Genomic DNA, 20136 nt, shown 5'->3' with positions numbered 1-20136 from the left:
TAACATGGGCGATGAGGATTTGGACTTATGTCCGGGAGTATCTTCTCAGGAGGTCGCATGCGTTGTACTTGAATAAAATGAATTTTCCAATGTGTTTTTTTATCTGTCAGGTGGAATTTACACTCGTCACTAGTCTATGGTCTTGGATTAACACACACCCATGTCCATCTAATATGCAACATAGTCATGGTAAAATAATAAACGCAATATACCAAATAATGGTATTATGCGGGATTACATGTAAACATAATTGTTTTTGTTTAGGTTTAATATCCATGACATGGTGCGAAACGCTCGCGAGGGGCATTGGTAGTGACGTCACTGACGTTCATTTGCATCGGACTCACGCAGGGTGGAAGTGAACGTTGTGTATTTTTCATGCAAGCTCATTCCAACAGTCTTTACTCGTACTTTCCTCCGAGAGGTGCTTCACCAAAGCTGGAAAATCGCCGGAAAAGCGGACGTATCTCTACCGACGTGTTATTTAGTCGCTGTCATCTCACAAACTTGGTGGATGTGGAGTGAGAATGAACTGTGGTGTATTGTTGAACAGTCAGGCAGCCTTGCTGTTGCTTCCTTTACTTTTCCTGCGGAGACTTGCCTCACTGACTGCCCAGATGCCATGAGGTGTTCTTCATAGCACTTTCTATCTTCAAGTCAGGTCGGATCCAGGAGCAACTATGGGCAGCGAACGAAGCAACTGCAGGCCCCAGATTGCAAACAATAGCAAGCTAGCCGGGCTAGCAGTCTGTCGCTAAGCTCTGCTGGTCTGCTGGTGCATGAGGAGCCGCACTGGAGGTATGTTGACAAGTCTCTGCTCACTTTGACCATAACTGTAAAGCTTCGTCAAAGCTTAAATAAGATATATTGAAGACCAAACTTTTAGAGGGTTAAGACAACTGTTAGCAAGGTAACCTCTTAGCTTCATTCTGGCTAGCCTCTAGCCAGATGCTGACTAAAGTTTTAAAACGTGTTTATTGTTGATAAATTAAAACATTACAGTATATACGTTAAATTGTCCTCCATTTTAAGTGCATTCAAACTTTTCGGATTGTGAAAAAGTAAGAGTTGTGAGCTAATATTTAACTCATTATGGTGTAATTATATATAGGTTATTGTTTCGACATGTCTCCAATATTGTATGTAGATGTAGAGTCAGGTACCAAGGATTAGGACTAAGAATGTTGGAGATGTATTTACCAAGTGGGAAAATAACAACGGATAAGAAACCTTGTAAAAAAAAAAAACATTAAATCCTCAGATGGTCTTTGTTATTTGGCTTCTGAGACAGTTAAACCTTTGATCACAGATGAGCTGTTAAGTACTTAATATTATTGAAATTAATTAATAAATTACATGTAAATATATAGTATATGGAACAAAGAAAAGCCGGAATGAATAGCATGATGAATTGGTCAACTCTCATATCTTGGTAGGACAGAAAAACATGCTAGAAGCATAAACATATTTTTAAGTTATAATAAAAGGTTTTGGTCTGACCTGAACACATTTCTGAGGGACTGTTTCTCTATTGAAAAACCAATGGCACCACAGACACTAATAAAAGAACACATGGTTATAGTATGTGAAATTAATTAATAATTACTTTTCTAGTACAATTAAATGTTCCTGTGTAGGCTTAGATATGAACAGACTTGAGAATACCAACCTGCCATTTAATGACAATATATGATATTTCCTTGATGACATGATATCTTTCTATTGTATTGTGTATTGTGACATCTGGTTTCTATATTTCACCTCATGTTCTTTCAAGTTACCAGCACCATGGCCCATAAGTACAAAAAAGACCAAACCAGAGGACCCTGGAGCCAAGTGAACATGATTTTAGCCCAACCCAACAATATTTCTTCAGACTCCAGCAGCACTGAGAATATGGACCTTGTTCCGAAGGACGATGCGCTCGGTATTGGCAGCTGCAATTCCGATGTTGTGAACTACTCTTGTGGTAACAAACAAACTCCAACTCAGGGTGACAACACTGAGTACTCTACCAATGACTTGTGTACTCTACCGGAGATCTGCGTCTCCAGCAACAGCGGCAGCTTTGAGGAGAATATGAGTTCTGAGGTCCAGCAGGCCTACAGGATATTCACTGTTTTTCTCTTGGAGAAGCACAAAGCGTTGGCCACCCCCTTCCTCAAACCCATTGGTAACAAGGTAGCCCAACATGGAGGGGTCTGTCGCTTTGGTCAAACAACGCAAAATCGATCGATATGTCTGCCGAGGATCGAGGAGAAGTTTGTGCAGCAGGAGTACAAATCAATCACACAGTTTGTTGCTGACTTCAGGATCATGTTGGAAAACTGCTATCGCTTCCATGGTGTGGACCACTGGATTTCCAAGCAGGCTCAAAAGCTGGAGGTCATGCTGGAGCAGAAGTTGACGCTGTTGTCCAGGTAACGCTCTGCAAGATCACAACATTAATATACAGTATATTTATAAATGGAACCTATTCCATTCATGATGACAGACAAACAGACAACCGTTCATTCACACACCTCGCCTACTTTTAGAGTACTCATATTAGTATTAAATAATTAGTTTTGGACATTAAGTATTCACCATGCAACGCAATTGAGATACAATCTTGTTATATCTCTTCTCATTGAGTAAAAGTTTCATAGTGTAAAAGTGTGTGTAGTGTAAGTCGAATGTAGTGTTTTTTCCATCCAGAACCAGGGTATTTCCTTTGCTAAAACACACTGTGTCCTGTGGTGACAACAAAGCTCTATTGTCTCTGTTCTTCCTGCCAATTCGCAAAAGGAATATCTCCTTTTTCTTGTATTAATAAACAAGGTCACTTCGAGAGAAAACCACCCTGGCAGTGACTTCTAAAGGACAATTTGGGGCCGAGGAAGAACGTGTGACAGGTGGTACCTCAACTAGGAGGCGATCTGCACCTCGTAACCTCTCAACCACTGTTGGCGGGCATGAGTCTGTCATGGTCCAGGTTCTACGCATGGAGGAACAACAGAAGGCAAAAGAAGAGAAAAGGTACTAAATAATGATAGTTGTTAACACAAGTTTATTGTCAAGTGTATACATTCATTTAATGTAATTCTTTGTTATGATTAAGAGTACAGTATGAGGTATATTCTATGTCCCAAGTTTTAGACGCAGTCTGAAATTAGCTTCTTGGTATAGGTGCGCTGTGTCTGTGCCAAATTGAGGAATTGGTCAAAGTTACTTTACACTTGAAGTGTAATATTACTTATTCATTGGATGATATTTTGGTTAAAGTTCAAATTTGGAATAGTTTATAACTTTAGAGCATTTACATGAAAATATGTTTATGATGCAATGGATATGTTTCTTATAAAGAAAGTAGGTCATTGTGGTGGAAAATCAGCTGGGAAAATAATTTTCCGACAAAAAGTTTAATAGATAAAGTGGTTTAATTCTTATTAGTCACTAAGTTTAAGTCACAGAGATGAATGCACATGGAAAATGGTGTGGTTAGTATTTATTTAAATAAATGATAGGGGTTAATCTCAAATTTAGACTTGAGGGTCTCAAAATAAGTACTGAATGGCCTTTAAATAATTTGGGGATTTTGGGGGGGAGGGGTTGGCGGGGCTACTCAAGAGTGTTGAATCATTTGCTGAACAATTTGAACATGTTAAAAGATTTTTTTTTTTTTTTTTTCAGGCAGCGGGAACTCGATAAGAAAGAAGCAGAGGAAATGTCAGCAAAAGAGGTAGAAGAGTGGGAGCAAAGCTTGTTAATGCAGGCCTCTCCTAGTAATGTTGACACGCTTTGGGAACTGCCAGCTATAGGACACTTCCTCTGCCTAGCTCAGTCGGCCCTTAACCTTCCTGAGATTGTATTTTATGAGTTGGAGCGTTGCTTACTGATGCCTCGCTGCAGCTCACTTCTTGCTAAAGTCATGTCTTCCTTGCTTTCCCCTTGGCAAAGAAGGGCCACGTTGCATCGCCGGCCAACGCTGCCTTATTCTCGATGGGAGTCTGAGCTGAGACAGCGGGTCCTTGGGTGGTATCGAGCTGTCGGTAGTTCCAGGGATCAGCCAACTAGAGCCGAACAATTGGGACTCTGCCACCAGTTCTTCATCCACCTCGGAGATGTGTCACCCCTAGAAGAGACTCCTTTTCACTTACTGCCATTTCACCAACGTGTATGGCTCATGAAAGGTCTTTGTGATAACGTGTATGAGACACAGAAGGACATTCGGGATGCAGTGCTAGCACAGCCCATTCATGAATGTAGAGAGTCAATTTTGGGATATGACGGGAAGGAGAATGCTTACATTCATTTTCCACATTTCTGCGGTTCTGATCTTAGGGTGTACCGCCAGAGTCCCAGCAGACCCCCGGCTTTTCCGTTCCCTTCTGTGTGGGTTAAGAAGATTGCATTTGATTCAAAGAAGGAGGATAGGGGGCTAGATGAAATGATGGCCAGAGTGACTGGGGATGGGTACGTGGACACAGATCATCCACATTTTGAGAAGGGTTTAATGGAAAGAAGTTTGAGTAGGGAAAATGGAATCGGCAAAAAAGGTGAAAGGTCTTTCGAATTATGGCCAGTTAAGCAAGAAGATTCTGACTTGGGCTTTGAAAGAGACTCAAGTGAAGACGCCAAAAGGAAAAGAAAAAATGACTGCATGATGGCAGGAATTGAAGAAAGTATGTTAAAAATACATTGTAAGAATGAGGCTGTCGAATCTACACACCGATCTAAAAAGTCCAAAATAAATTGTGAGTCGGATTCTGCCACAGAATTCGACCGCACTATCCGGGCTGAGACAAACTCCCCTTGCCTGAGTGTAGATATGCATAGCTACACAGGACACTGTCCTGTTCGCTCGCCAGACAAACTGCCAGGGATCAAATCAGAGGAAGGGATTTCAAACGAGACACCGCAAGGACTACCCTCAGATTGTTCTCAAAACAAAAGTGAAAAGGGTTTATCTGAAAGAGTCTGGACTAAAAAGAAGTTGAAGAAAAAGAGAAGAAGGCAACAGCTGCTGATGATGAGAGGAGTGGATGAGCAGCTGCGACCAGTGGACGGGGTAAGCCTTTGTCTCTCTGACGAGGAAGCTGCTACAGGAGTTACAACGATGACCAAGAGGAAAGACAAGAAAAAACATAAACCTGGTAATTTGTTTACTCATTAGAATGAGAGTTGTGTGTTTTGTGATTCAAAGGTTTAATTTGGTTTTCTAATTTTTTTGTTTGACAGGGAAAAAACCTGAATCAGCCAGATCAAAAAAGGGATCTTCAGAGGAGCCAACATTTAAGGTGTCCAAAAAATAGTAATAATACTCTTTTTTATTAGAATTGAATACAATGTAATCCACACATAAATGTTTTGAATTCCCCTGGTAGCTACACAAATAAAAGTTAAGTTGCTTGACATACCCAATCTTTTTAAATTGCCCCCTGAAATCACCAGATGTTGTTTTATAGTACTGAACATTTCACAGCATGTTATAACATTTAATGAATTGGCTGCAATCTTGATGGAAAGGGCATTTTCAAAAATACAGTAAAGACTGTATTAAACACTGCTCAATCTTCTTTGAAAAAGATGTTCATCTAGGTGGTAAGAAAACTTTCTAAAAGTGGTGCTTGCATAAAACAAGTTTGTGTTCGTAATTCTCAGTTTCTGTGCATACTTTTTAAATGTGTGTGTGTTTTCTACAAACAAAAAGAAAGGTACAAATCCTTTTTTTTTTAAGTTTTTAAAAAATTACGAGTACGGATCAAAACATTACGAGTACGAATCAAAGTTACAAACACAAATCACTTTCCTGTCAAATATGACGTCACAGGGTCATTCAACGGTCACAGGTGTTACACATTGAACCAAGATTCAGTGATCCAGCCAGAACATTAGCATACCGAAAGCATATGTTTGAAATGGCAGAACAGCCAGCGAACTAAATGCAGGTAATTACAGCAAGAAACTTTATTTGTGTTTGCTTTGACCATGTAGTCAATCTTGGATTTTTTTTTCTATCAGTTGGAAGCAATAATTAGAATGACATGCGATTGAGTAGAGGCGTTCAACTGACGAACCCCTTTGCCAGGCGGCTTAATGGGCTCTACTTATGAGCCCCAACAGGCTCAGCCTCAACAGCAGCGGGCAGAACCATCCCTGAGCACTGGGCAGTCTTTGCACCAGGAAATTACAAGGTATGTTTGGCCCCTGCTATGAAGATAGTTGCGTAATAACTTTACGTAAATGCCAGGTTAAGTTTTTTACTTAAAAAGTTCCTTTTTTAATAATTTAGAAACATTTTTCAGATAATTTCCTGGAATGTTTCTGGAATGGAACTGTTGTATTGCATTCAACCATGCGAGTCATCCCCATGCTTGAACAGTTAAGGAAAGGTCTGCATCTTTATGACTTGGTGAAGGTCATGCAGCAGCACAACAACCTCAACCTCTGTCTGCCCTTCTTTGTTCCAGGGAAAGATGATGAGGTATCACATTCTTTTTTTCAGGGTAACACGATTAGCTTTGTTGATCCACTGAACTTGTCTTTTTGTACACCGGTGGATGCATCCTTCATCCTGGAGAAGTGTGTGCCAGAATACAGTTCAGGGTTCCGTTAAGTACACCAAACGTAAACGTCATGAACCATTTTCAGGACTTTCTCCAGGAAGTTCAAGATTGCGATATGTATGTTATGATATGAAGCTTAGAATATAAAGTATGTGTGTATATATATTTATTCGACAATTCATACATTTTTTTCTAGAACAAGATGACCAGAGAGGGGGAGAAAATGGCGTGCAATTGAATGTTGGCAAGATCCTGCAATGGATTACTGGTCAAGCCCATAAACCACTACTACCAAGCGAGAGGAAGGATTTTTTTGTTAGTGAAGTTTTCTCATGGTTGTGGCACAGATCACAGCATCTGTTTCCCAAATGTAAGTGCATGTAGTCGTACAATTACCTGCCATGGCACATGGGGGCAATCATTTTTCTGCGTGACTTGACAATTATTTTCTATTTTCTAATGTTCATTATGTTCGTTGAACCATTTGTTTGTTCAGCACATTTCAAAAGTATGTGATGAATTGGTTGCGCATGCGCTATGTGCCGGCTGGATCACTCAATCTTGGTTCGATGAGTAACACCCGTCACCGTTGAATGACCCTGTGACGTCATATTTGACAGGAAAGTGATTTGTACTTTTAATATTCTGATTCGTACTTGTAATTATTTTTGTAAAAGTTTATTTAAAAAAACTACTACTACTATCTACTCGTATTTTTGGCAGAAAACACGCACCCATTTGAAAAGTACGCACAGAATCCAAGAATTACGAACACAAACTTGGTTTACGCACGCAGGCCTTTTAGAAAGTTTTCTTATTTATCACCATATAACTGACACAATTCTTGATTTTTCTTTCTGCTGTTGGACTCAACGTATCCAAACCAAGTCCATTTGACTGTATATCTGGTCTAAACTAAAAGAAAAGATCAGCTAAACGCTGGAAATGAATGACCGAACTATGTATGATGAATGTAATTGGGGCCTTTTCATTGATTATTATTAGTTACATCAAACATCTTTACTATATATACATTCCAATGACCTTGTGTTTGTATGAATGTCTAACTGAATGTCTTGTGAAGTTGGTTTGCGCCAACCTCGTTGAGCTGCGGACTCTGATCAGTAAGATAGAGGATGAGCTAGATGAACTAGAGAGCACAAAAAACCACCTGGTAAGTATATTTAAATATTCCTTCTTAGGTGAAAATGTGTTTGATCATGTGATCCCTACTTCCTGTCAGGGTCGATGGTTCTATCGACGAGAGGCTGTCAAGGAACTCCACAGTACTCTGATCAGACTACTGAATGAACTTCTTCCTTGGGAACCAAAACTCGTTAAGGCCTTCCAAAGAAACAGGTCTTTTTTTTTTTAAGTAAAAGTAATTTCTATTTTTTATTTAATCATCTGTAATACTTCAACTCCCACAGAATCAGTTTGAAGAAGGAATTTGATGACTTTAAAAAGCATCCTGACTATAACAGCTTTTCTCGTGAGGAGTGTGCTTCAACATCTTCCTCATCAGAAGAAGAAAAAGATTCAGGGAAGACTTGCTTGTCATTAGATCACATGGTATCAGAGGATGATTTGGAGCATGCGGTTCCTAGAGGTCTTGGGATTGGAGGTTAGTTACATAGAGTATTTCGTAATGTTTACTTGCTTATCTACAATTGCAGAGTAAGGATAAGGTCTATGTTCGTCCTTTTTTTTTTTTTTTAAGTTGGAGAATCCAGTTTCAATCAGTCTTTTCTTTTTCAATTTAATACATGATCAACAACTCATAGTTTGTTAATTAACAGCTAGATATTGATATAGAAAGAAACAAAAGTCAGAGTAAACTTGGATTAAAAGTCTCCATAGAAATAATTTACTTTTTGACACAGACATATAAAAGGAAATTGCAGCGTAAAATAGAACTGAATGTCCTTCGTAAGATCCTTTTCAACTTCAAATCTCTCTTTTTTCTGCAGCCACAAACCGGGATGGCGTGGCAGAGTATGCAGAACGGATCTTCTCATTTCCAAACAACCTTCAACTTAATGTTGCCAGTACGAAGAGCATCAGTCCGTTGTCATCGGTTCAAAGTAGCTGCAGTAATTTTGACTCTCAAGACTTTGGACCATTCTCTACACATGGAGAGTTGCCGAATATTTTGCATTCTACTGTAGGACTACCAAAAGGCTACACACCTATTCCAACCTTGTTGGCAAGGAGTGTTGGAAACAAAGTGACCTTAATGAAGCGGCCTATTGATTGCACTGTGCTCAACAATGTACACAGACATGGGAAGCTGTCTTCAGTCTCCCTGACAACCTCTGCAGTGGTGGCAACCACATTTCCTGAAGCACAAAGATCTCCGCACAACTCGCAGCAGCCACATAGACAAGAGAGATTGAACACTGTGCCAATAGATCTTCTCAAACCCAGTGAACCAAAAAGTCCTGCCAAAGTGGTCCACAAAGTGGCTGAAGGCTTGGGACAGCTTTTGAGCTATGGGGGTGACACAAGTGGGAAAGTCAAGCAGCAAGTGGTAATTCTTCCTCCAAAACTTTTAGTTCAGAAACCTGAACAGAACATGTCACACTTGCATAAAGAGGTTCCAGTTTCTAACACCCCTTTATGCTTGACCACCAATGTGCCTGGGTTCACCATTCCTGATACAAGCATCTGTTCTCAGCAAGAAGCTATAACAAATGATGCGTCAAAAATGCACTCAAGGGTGATGAAGGGAATTTCACTTATCCAGGGAATGAACAAAACACCCCCACCTTCTCCTTCTGTCATGTCCCCAATAAGCAGGCCTGGGACCACGCTGGAAAAGCAGCCAGAGCCTAAACAGGAGCTGAAAACCATCTGCATTCGGGACTCACAGTCCATCTTGGTTACGACGAGAGGAGGCAACACGGGTATCGTCAGAGTCCAGACATCCGCCAACTCATTCAATAATTTCTCCTCTGGCCCGGTCATCACTCTGTCTCCTCAGATTAACGCTTTTATACTGTCGAAAATGTGTCAGACCTTGAGCACAACTTCCTCAACTTCATCTGCCAGTACTCCAGCCGTGACCTCTACTTCCAAGATCCAAAATAAGGACTCCAAAGAACTGAATAATCCTACAACACATTCCACACCTACAGTACCGACTTCAAGTGTCTGTCAAAGTCCGTACACATCTTTTCGTCCTGCGACAGCAAAGGTCAAAGATCATGCTCAAGCTGCTTCTCATCAATCAGACTTAAATGTGAACAGTACAAATATACTTGGGAAATCCCCATCTGCTAAATTCTTCCTGATGACCCCGTCTTCTTTACCATCGTCTTCCTCTCATGCGACAACGGCCGCACTTTCTCAGACTAATGGCCCTACCAGCACCAGAGTTATGCTCCTCAACCAGTCAACGCTACCACCAGCCTCTTCATCAGTGGTTCCAAACCAGGTGAAAGCATCAGGTGGACCACTACTCAAAACTTGTCCTTCAAGCCTGAAGATGGGTGCCTACTTGGAACGGCCTACTAGTGGTGAGAATGCAGACGATGCGTTATGTTGCAGGAGCTTCACACTTCCCACAGGTGGGTAGCACTTAATTTAAACAAATGTTTGAGTTAAACAAAATTATGTTTGACTTTAAAGATAATAAGAAGCTGGAACTTGATTCTTCATTTAAATAATAAATACAGTGTTAAAGGATTTTCTATTATTCTGTATTTGGTGAATAAAATTACTTTACTTTAAAGATTTTATCCAACTAGCAAAGCCCTTCACACATCCCTTCAAACACACCGTTTTGATCCATAATGACATATACAACAACAGACAAGAAACTTTTCAAAGGCAGTTGTCAAAATATTTACAGTCGAGAAGTATTTGATACACTGCACATTTTTTAAGTTTTTCCACTTACAAAGCATGTAGAGGTCCTCCATCCACTCCTCCATACAGATCTTCTCCAGGGTGTTCAGGTTTTGGGGCTGTCATTGGGCAACACAGGCTTTCAGATCTCTAAATATTTTCAATTGGATTCAGGTCTGGAGACTGGCTAGGCCACTCAAGGACCTTTAGATGCTTTCTACGGAGCCACTCCTTAGTTGGCCTGGCTGTGTGTTTTGGTTCGTTGTCATGCTGGAAGACCCAGCCACGACCCATCTTCAATTCTTATACTGAAGGAAGGAGATTGTTGGCCAAGATCTCACGACACATGGCCCCATCCATCCTCCTCTCAATACGGTGCAGTTGTCCTGTCCCCTTTGCAGAAAAGCATCCCCAAAGAATGATGTTTCCACCTCCATGCTTCACAGTTTGGATGGTGTTCTTGGGGTTGTAAACATCTTTCATCTTTCTCCACACTCGGCGAGTGGAGTTTAGACCAAAAAGTTCCACTTGTGTCTCATCAGACCACATGACCTTCTCCCATTCCTCCTCTGGATCATCCAGATGGTCATTGGCAAACTTCAGACGGGCCTTGACATGCGCTGGCTTGAGCAGGGGGACCTTGCGTACACTGCAGGATTTTAATCTATGAAATCGGAGTGTGTTACTGATGGTTTTTCTTTAAGACTGTGGTCCCAGCTCTACTCAGGTCATTGACCAGGTTCTGCCGTGTAGTTCCGGCCTCATCCCTCACTGTCCTTATGATAATTGATGCCCCACAAGGAGAGATCTTACATGGCGCTCCAGACAGAGGGAGATTGACTGTTGTCTTGAACTTCTTCCGTTTTCTGATTATTGCACCAACAGTTGTTGCCTTCTCACCAAGCTGCTTGCCTTGTCCGGTAGCCCATCCCAGCCTTGTGCAGGTCTACAATTTTATCCCTGATCTCCTTGCAAAGCTCTCTGGTCCTGGCCATTGTGGTGAAGTTGGAGTTTGTTTGAGTGTGTGGACTTGTGTGTGGGGTTTTATACAGGTAATGAGTTCAAACAGGTGCAGTTAATACAGGTAATGAGTGGAGAACAGGAGGGCTTCTTAAAGATGAACTAATAGGTCTGTGGCAGCCTAAATTCTTACTGGTTGATAGGCAATCAAATACTTATGTCATGCAATAAAGTGGAAATGAATTGCATTTTATCTGCATTTCTGATTCTGTCCCTCACAGTTGAAGAGTACCTTTGATACAAATTACAGATCTCTACATGCTTTGTTAGTGGGAAAACTTAAAAAATCAGTATTGTATTAAATACTTGTTCTGCCCACTGTATATATATATATATATATTTTATTTTTTTTCTTGGGGGACAAATAAATATGAAGGTATTCAGATTTTCATCCCTACTTGTCTGACTTTTGTTTTTTAATAAATAAAATAATTTTCATTAAATCGGAGTTAACATTTTTCATTTGGACATCTTGTTTATACAGGTCTTCAAGTCCAGCTGTCAGGGAGGACCACCACCATTGGGCAGTCCATTGGAGCTCTGTCACGCTCTGTATCACTACCAGGAATCTCTCCAGCAACTCCTGCAAGACTGATGACATCATCAGTTGCATCATGTTCCGCTCCCCTTTCCTTTAGATCTACACTGACTAGTGTCCCGACTGTCTCAAGTTCTTCCTTGTCTGTGGCATCCAGTGAGACCACTGGGATGCTGCCCACCGTGTATCACAGTGCACAGAGTTCCTCCATACATCACCCTTTTGTAAGACAACAGACTAGTCAAACTAGTGTACCCTCTCCTGTTGTGAACCGACCACAAAGTCAAATCTCCCCCGAGGCTCCTGCTGCCAGCACGGTCCAGCAGAGAATTGTCATCAACACGGCCACACCCCTTGCTGCAGGGACGCAGATCTTTCTAAATAACACGCGTTATATAGTTCCACCGCAGGGTTTAGGCCCTGGCAACCATGTACTGATCATATCAAACCCCAGTTCTCATCAAGTGCCTAGTGTCCATGCCATGCTACCTCACCCAGGTTTGGTGAGGGTGGCGCCACAAGCACCAGTTCTGTCCCGGCCTCCTACCCTTCAGCTGAGCACTGGAATTGGTTCATCATTCGTAGTCCCCACAAATGTGCGACCTCCAAATCCTCAACCAAAGAAGGTCAAGCCTTTTGCATTATGTGCTTCACTCAACAACACACAAGCGCTGGGTCACCTTCAAATGACCAATCCCCCTGTTCTGACTTCCACTCTGGCTACCATCAGGTTAAGAGCTGGATCACCACCTCCAGTTGTAAGTTCCCCCACCACTCTACCTGAAGAAGCTTGTGTATTGTCTCCACCTGCGGCAGCCATGTTCCGGCCAGGCCAGGCCAGCATTCCCATCCCAGTTATCCCAGATGTTTCATACGTACTTTCCCATCCACACATGCAGGAGGCGACGGAGGCTCCACAGCAACAAGCAGCAGGGAAAATTGCAGCCACTCCCCTTCAGCCGTATACGTTTGTGGGAGTCAAAAACATCAAAGAGGCGACAACGTTGCTGCAACCCATTCTGGCTAGAGCAGGGACCCAACCGGTGCCGATGGCAACTCCAATTGTAAGCACGGAAACCAAGATACAAACTATTGGCACAGTTCTACAAAGAGCGCCTGCCGCCACTTCCCTTTCACCCACTATCGATCGGCTGAGGACAAGCGACTCCAGCCCTACACCCATCGCTTTGACCAACCTCCAGTCAGCCTCAGGAATAAACCAGAATGTAGCATCCAAGCTTCTGAGTAGCGCCGACAGGGCCATGTTTAGCACAGTTCAGTGCCAGATTAATCCGGAGAATGTGACCACCAACACTGATGCCCCCTCCTCCGCCACTGGAGCTTGCTTTTAAGGCAGGCAGGATCGCATGGTTATAGTTACCGGTGTCAGAGCTGCATCCACACTACCTGGATTTTCTTCCCAAAGAGATAACTATTTGGAACCCTTAAAATTTAGAAGTGACCGTATGAGGTTCTTTGTTCTTGAAGTTGTTATAGCCTGTTATAAACCTATTTTAGCGTTCCAAAAATCTTAACACTGTAGTCTGCCACCAGGGCATTATAACACAATTTCTGTTTATTATAACACATTTAATTAGTTCAGAAATGTTTTTTGCTAATCTTCCACACTGACTACTATCTAAACAAATGGCTGCACTCTCTCTTATGCCTATGTATGTCGGTCCACATCCGCAAAATTTAAAGTTGCTTAAATAGTTCACCCTAAATTAAAATCATTCATTAACTCTCTCTCACCCTTGACTAGGGGTTGGGATTATTTTCAGAGTAATCTGTTACTTTTTAGAGTTAAGGATGGAAAATAATCAATTTTAATGTATGTCTGGTGCTCTGTTGTCATCGTCCAAAAATGACTCACTTAATATCATCAAAAATACCTCTGCAGTGCTCATCTCATAAACATAGAAATTAAGAATGTTTCCCAATGAAAATCAACTCTATATTTTAAGCTTGTTTTTAGCAGAAGCTGCTAGGCCACTGGTATAAATCTAGCGCATAATGCACTGACACTTGCAATGTGTTCGATTGAGGAATGACTTCAGGCTGATAAGTAAACGTATATATTCTTTAAAACAGACTTATTTAGGTTTTTTCGGAATAATAATAAAATAATAAAATACTTTAAACCAAGATGAACATTACAGACAAGCACCATGGAGGTGTTTATGTGTTAATAAGTGCTTAATTTATGATAAAGATGAAGACAACTGAGCGCCATTCCTACATTAAAATAAACATACATATTTGCCTTTAACTTTAAAAAGAAACGGATAACTCTGAAAATAATTCCAACCCTTAGTCAACATGAGGGAGAGCAGAGAATAAGGAATATTTGAATTTTGGGTGAATTATCACTTTAACGCGTAAAGAACGTCCACCAATATTGTTCCCGTAGTTGGAGAAACCCAAACTCTATCTCCATTAAAATGCGACCCATGGGCCACATGCATCCCTTGGCCTGCATTTTTCTGTTCCCTTATGTTTGCATCTATTTTCAATAAGAAGCAGTTCTGCTGTTATAGCTGAATTTCCAATTGTATTTTCTATTTAAATTCTACTATATGAAAATTAGATCAGTTAGTAAAGCTTTTATGCTTTTGTCAAACTGACCTGTTTTTGTTCTTTTCTCAGCATGAATTTGTTAGAAAAACTACAAAAATGTTGTGTCATTATTCATTAATAATAATAATGTATAATTTACTTTTTTCCATTTTAAATTCTGTATTTAATATTTTTCACTCCTTTAGCATCCTTTCTCTTCCTTTTGTTATCCTCTTTTTCTGTCTAATAAAATGTATTTAAAGGCATTCTAAGCATACTGTTATGCCGGTTATGTGAGACTTCTATTCTTATATACACTTATCTCCATTATTTACCAATGTACATGATGCCACACTGGTTCATCATAGAAAAACAACTTCACATGGTTCATAGAGCTATAATGGGAAAACATGGTAGTGTGGATGAAGAAGAAGGCCCCTCTCGTCATCAGTTCATTGTCCTGACTTTAAAGTACTTAAAAAGAAAAAAATCAAGCTCTTTCACTTTCATTCTCTAATGTGACTTCTGATAAATACTGTCATTATTTTTGTAGGATTTCTGAATTACACAACGCACACATGAAGCGTAGCAATCTAGCTACAGTCTTGAATATCAACGACTAACACTTACCGTTATTCTGTAACTTGCGTGTTAATATGTTTAGTTAACATGCTTAGCACCTAAGCTACGTGACTTAAAATCATTACGAGTAATTCAACATATATATTAACTGTAAAATGATTTACTGTTGTTTTTTGCAGTTTATGATTTGCACTTCAAATGGGCTACATTATAATTTTTTATATTTACATCACCACTGATAAAATCAAAGCAATAATATTATTTCATCATATTAATGTGTCTTATAAATCCCAAGTTAATAAAATATAAACTGATAATTGATTCAGTCCAGATCCATATTTGTGGTGGTTTTATTTGCGCTGAAAATAGTTTAATGACTCGTAATTTTCTTTTTCTTTGTGGCCAGTATTGAAAAACATTTTCTTTTTTAATCTAGGAGGCGCTTTGACATGAAGTGTAACTTTTGTAAAGCATTTTGTTTCTTTTTTGATAATTATTTGGATACTATTCCTTGTTCTCTAACTTTATTGAATGTTTCAACTACATTTCATCTCTTTTCTTAGAAATGTAAATACATGAATGAATCTTTTCTAAACCACAAATGTTTTGCTGGTACATTTATTTATTTTTGCCTTATGTTTGTGTTGAAAGTTTGTTAAGGTACATTTTCTTGAAAAAAATGTGGACATCATTGCTTAAAATTAAATGGTTAAGTTGTCCCCAACAACGACTGTGAGAAATCTTCTTTATTCAGATTTTTTTTTACCTACATTGATAGATATTTTATCCATTTTCTAGTGTCTCAAAATTCCGATGAGGTTTAGAGTCTTGGGTGTTTCATCTCTGCTTTTTCAGGGGGAATACGGAGGGGGGAGGGGTCCTGATGAGAGCTTCTCATAGGCTGGAGGAGCATTTGGAATCTAGAGAAAAAAGAAAAAAAATATCACTTTTTGCAGGTATTTTTAGAACCAAATACTTCTTAAATTAAAATATTACAAAACATGTTCAGCATATCAAGGTTGCTTTATATTTATGTACTGATTTGTGTGTTTTTTTTTAAAGTACTAGATGTATGAAGGCCAGATAGTTTGCATATAAAGTGTTGAAATGTTGAAGACTGGGAGATGGGGCGAAGATGACCATTAGGGTTCATTATTGTGGTGAAGATGAGAGGTGGATGAATTTCTGTTGCAAAACTTGATGGAAAATTCCTAAAGATATGATAAGGATGTTTGGTTAAAATTTGCATGTAGAGAATTTTTTTTAATATTTGAATTTAATTTTCTTATTTATTTTAGTTTCCCAGGAATGTAGATAAACTTCTCATACTTTTATTCATTTGTTTTACATTTGTATACATTTTGAGTAGTGGTTTACAAAGTTTTTTTCTTAATCTTTATTTTGTTATTTTCTCCTGATCGTCTATTGGTAACTACTTTATACACTTTTTAACATCTTTTTTTCATGTCAAAACACATCATACGTTTTTATTGTGGCTTTGTCTGATTTAACTTTTGGACTATTTTGTACTACATAATTTAAATGTATTTGTACTATACAATTTTTGTCACATGATTGTTTTGTGTTTACCAGCTGTACTCTACTGCAAACATATTTTTTTTGTTAGAAATTCTAAGGTTACCAGGTGGTATTTCCTTAATAGTTTTCAATTAAAACTTTTTTTTTTTCTTTCCATTTTTTCCTTCGTTCTATTTTTTGGTTTAACCATAATGATAATACTAGAAATTGTACAAAAAAAAGAATCCTGCACTGTTAAAACTTGTGATAACTTTGGTCTGCTGACATAATAATCTCAACCCATGGCATTGCATCACCTTCACGTGCTTCTGGCTCAGGAACTTATAAACAAGTCTCCTGTGTGATGGCTTTAAGAACTGTATTCTTGAGTGCCCGTATGCAAAAGCATTTGACTGTGACGACTTCATTCATTGTGACACTTGAGCACAGTTAAGTACAAGAAACCACGGCGCGTGATCCTCACCACAGGACGAAGGCTGCCAAAATCAGCGAGAGGCATTTTGTTTTCTGATGAAGGTCCAGCCTCTGAGAAGTGTCCTCTTGTGAATCTAGGCGACCCAGACCTGGGGCTCTAAGAGAGAAAAGAAAGATGTCGGACCTGTATTTTTCTTTTTTTAAGTGTCACGCCTCACCCTGATCAATTTGTAGCCGCTTCTCTTCTTGAAATACCAGCAGCCAAGGATGAGAAGTGCAGCCAGGATGAGCACCAGCAGAGCGATGCCCAGAGCCCTGAGGAACATGTTCAACATCGACTTGCAAGAGCTTCAAGATGTGGCAGCAATGAGCCTGAGCTAGAGATACTTTTGATCAACCTATTTAAGAATGTGAGTAAATCATGCATGGGTGAACATACTCTTCTGCTCTGACAGGTCCTCCTCTGCTGCTGGAGAAGTAGATGTTGAAGTCTCCTCGTGGCATCCCGTCTGTGTTATTACAACGCATCAATCTGGAAGTCCTGAGAGCTACAGGGTTGTTCTATTAGTATCAGGTCTGCAGATTTGAACAAGTATTTACACTCATTTAAAAATAAAAAAGTGAAAAAACAGCCTAATATAATTAAAATAGGGCAAACTGTGTCTGAACTTATATTCACATTTATATTTTCAATGTTCACTGTTATATTTTCAATGCGTTGGTTTTTTTTGGCTTACATGGTATTTTTGTTTATAATCCCTTTGCATGATCAAATTAGATCTTTGATATCTATCTATATATTATTCCTATGAAAATAAACTTTAAATACAAAAAATATTAAGTATTTGTTATTCTTTTTGTTTGTTGTTGTTTGTATTGTTAATATCCTTCCGCTTCGGCGGGTCCTGTGACCGGCAGCACTAGGATCTCTCCCGCGCTTCTGGGTTGAAAAAGTTGTTTTCACAACTGCTTATACTCATTTATGATCATTTATGCTCTATCGTGACTCTCTGTTTAGCATCAGAAAGTCGATGGATGACTTTTACACACAAGACAGTGTGTCATCCATACAGACTCTCCGGAGTATCTGCTGCTCTGTCGGATACCGGGTGAGTTCCGCGAGAACTGAAGGAAGAGAAGATCCCGTTCCGGTGCACAGGTTAAAAGAAGACGCGCAATGGAATCTGTTCATATTCTTCGATAGTTTAATTTTCACGTTGATGACATCACATCTTGTTTTGCAAAATAACTTTTAACTTTGAATAAAGCCTTTCAGTTTGAGCAACATGTTTCTGAACCCACTGTCCAAAAAGGCCACATTTTAGACTTTTTACTCTTGGCCTGGACATTTCTAATGTATCTGTACTTGATGTCCATCTGAGTGATCATTCTCTTGCTTTGTTTAACCTGGACTTCATCCCTGAACCCAAGCCCTTGAAAGGTAGTTCTCTTAGAGGCGTGTTTTCGATAAGTAATTCATTTTTTAATTAACTTTAAACAAAGTATGTGTTTTTTTTTGCATTACTGCGAGTTTAAATCATCAATTATATATTTTCTTTCCGTGTGGTTTCTGTCATTTCAATATTTACATTAATATTTTGTTAACAAACATAATTATTTAAAAATATATATATAATTTTTTTTATCCCTTTTAGCCTCGAAATCTTTCGTTTTAGAAAATCCAAATTGTGTCCAAAACGCCTCATACCTAGAGTACTAACAAAAACAAAGATCGCCAAATGATGTAAGGAACACTAACAAAATGTTGTCAAATAAGTCAAGTCAAATAAGTCAAATAAAAATAATCTTACCACACCTTAACAAGACGAGTGTTCCTGGAGCGACTTGTTCTCTCCTCGGATCTCAGATATATCAGTCGTGGAGAGCGGAAGGGGGCACAAACCACTCATGACCGTCACGGGTTAGGCTCATGGTTAAACCTATTGAAGCGGCGTAATTACCGTGAAAACCCCGGGGCCCTGAACGCAACATTCCTGTGTTATCGGTGGAAAACTTCACAGCAGCTGCTGCTTCATCAAACTGTTGTTCGAAGATGTAACACCAAACCAAAACTTGGTTTTGTGTTAAAAACCAAGTAGAAACTTGGTTTTATTGGAAACAGTTAGAAAAGTTGAGACAAAGATGAATGCTGCAGATTATAATTGTTCATCATAACAACATTAGCATTATTTTTTTCCATTTGATCAGGTCATTACAGTATGCAACCTGAAGCTGGATAAATAACTATAGCAGCTCTAGAACAGTTATCCTACAACATATATCGTCTATTTCATAATTTCTTGAGATTCAAGTAAAGTTGTCCAGCCATATGTATTCCTTAACAGCAAGCGGTGCATTCAATGGCAGTCGAACTTCGTCGTCATGTATTGGACTGTGGAGATTTCAGTTTTTCAGAATTTGGAAATAAATGTTGGAGTAAATAATGAAAAACGAAGCTAGGCTAAATCATTTTCCTCTGGTGCAGGTGAAGCTTTCCGTCAATAGAGGGGGCCCTGGAGACATAAAAGGCTTTTTTAGTTTAATCGTTTTAATTGTCAAATGGATTGAACTGTTATATATACTTAATACGAGGCATGAACACAGAGGTTATTTGTCCGCCTGTGTCTCGCGACAACAGACTGTCTTGAATTGTTATTTTCCTTTCACAGCAGTCAGCTGATCAAGGAGCTCGTGCACGTGTTTGTCTGGACGTCAGGATGACATCACGTCTGTTTCATCTCATGCTTGGACCACACGCACGTGACACATGATACCAATGTTCTCAGGCCACTATGAAGGTGCGGACGAGTCTGCTGACGACCACAAACATGCAGGTGCTTCTCGCTCAAGATGTCCCGAACCAGCTCCCTGTGCCAGCTCCTCAGATAAACAAAGTTCGTGTCTCAAGGTGACACCACCAAGGACACACATTCAGCTCACTAAGATCATAACTTGCGAAAACTCACTCAACTTTTTCAACTTATTTAACTTTTAGTTTTCAACATTGAGGTAAGTGCACTCAAAATAAAGGTTTTAGTAAAGTTGAGCTTCATATATACGACTCAGAGGAGACCTCCTGAGGGATCA

At 39.6% G+C, this 20136-nt stretch overlaps 2 protein-coding genes across 2 annotated transcripts; one reads left to right on the top strand and one right to left on the bottom strand.

Moving 5' to 3' along the window:
- The first annotated feature begins 352 nt into the window (after positions 1-352).
- Positions 353-15717, top strand: brd10 (bromodomain containing 10). The gene is made up of 10 exons (XM_087792212.1): positions 353-798; positions 1778-2420; positions 2821-3018; positions 3673-5135; positions 5221-5279; positions 7633-7722; positions 7792-7907; positions 7979-8172; positions 8519-10117; positions 11902-15717. The coding sequence occupies exons 1-10, from the start codon at positions 780-782 to the stop codon at positions 13305-13307; spliced, it is 5787 nt and encodes a 1928-aa protein (XP_087648338.1). The 5' UTR covers positions 353-779; the 3' UTR covers positions 13308-15717.
- Positions 15718-15827: 110 nt separating this feature from the next.
- mlana (melan-A) lies at positions 15828-18943 on the bottom strand. Its single transcript, XM_087792213.1, has 5 exons — positions 18866-18943; positions 17489-17597; positions 17268-17364; positions 17099-17206; positions 15828-16016 (listed from the first exon to the last, which is right to left on the bottom strand). The coding sequence occupies exons 2-5, from the start codon at positions 17575-17577 to the stop codon at positions 15948-15950; spliced, it is 363 nt and encodes a 120-aa protein (XP_087648339.1). The 5' UTR covers positions 17578-17597; positions 18866-18943; the 3' UTR covers positions 15828-15947.
- Positions 18944-20136: the final 1193 nt, after the last annotated feature.

Source organism: Callionymus lyra, chromosome 5 (genome assembly GCF_982586985.1).
Source record: "Callionymus lyra chromosome 5, fCalLyr1.hap1.1, whole genome shotgun sequence".
NCBI lineage: Eukaryota > Metazoa > Chordata > Actinopteri > Syngnathiformes > Callionymidae > Callionymus > Callionymus lyra.
Note: the sequence above shows the minus strand (reverse complement) of the source record. Positions and strands in the feature narration are given on the sequence as shown.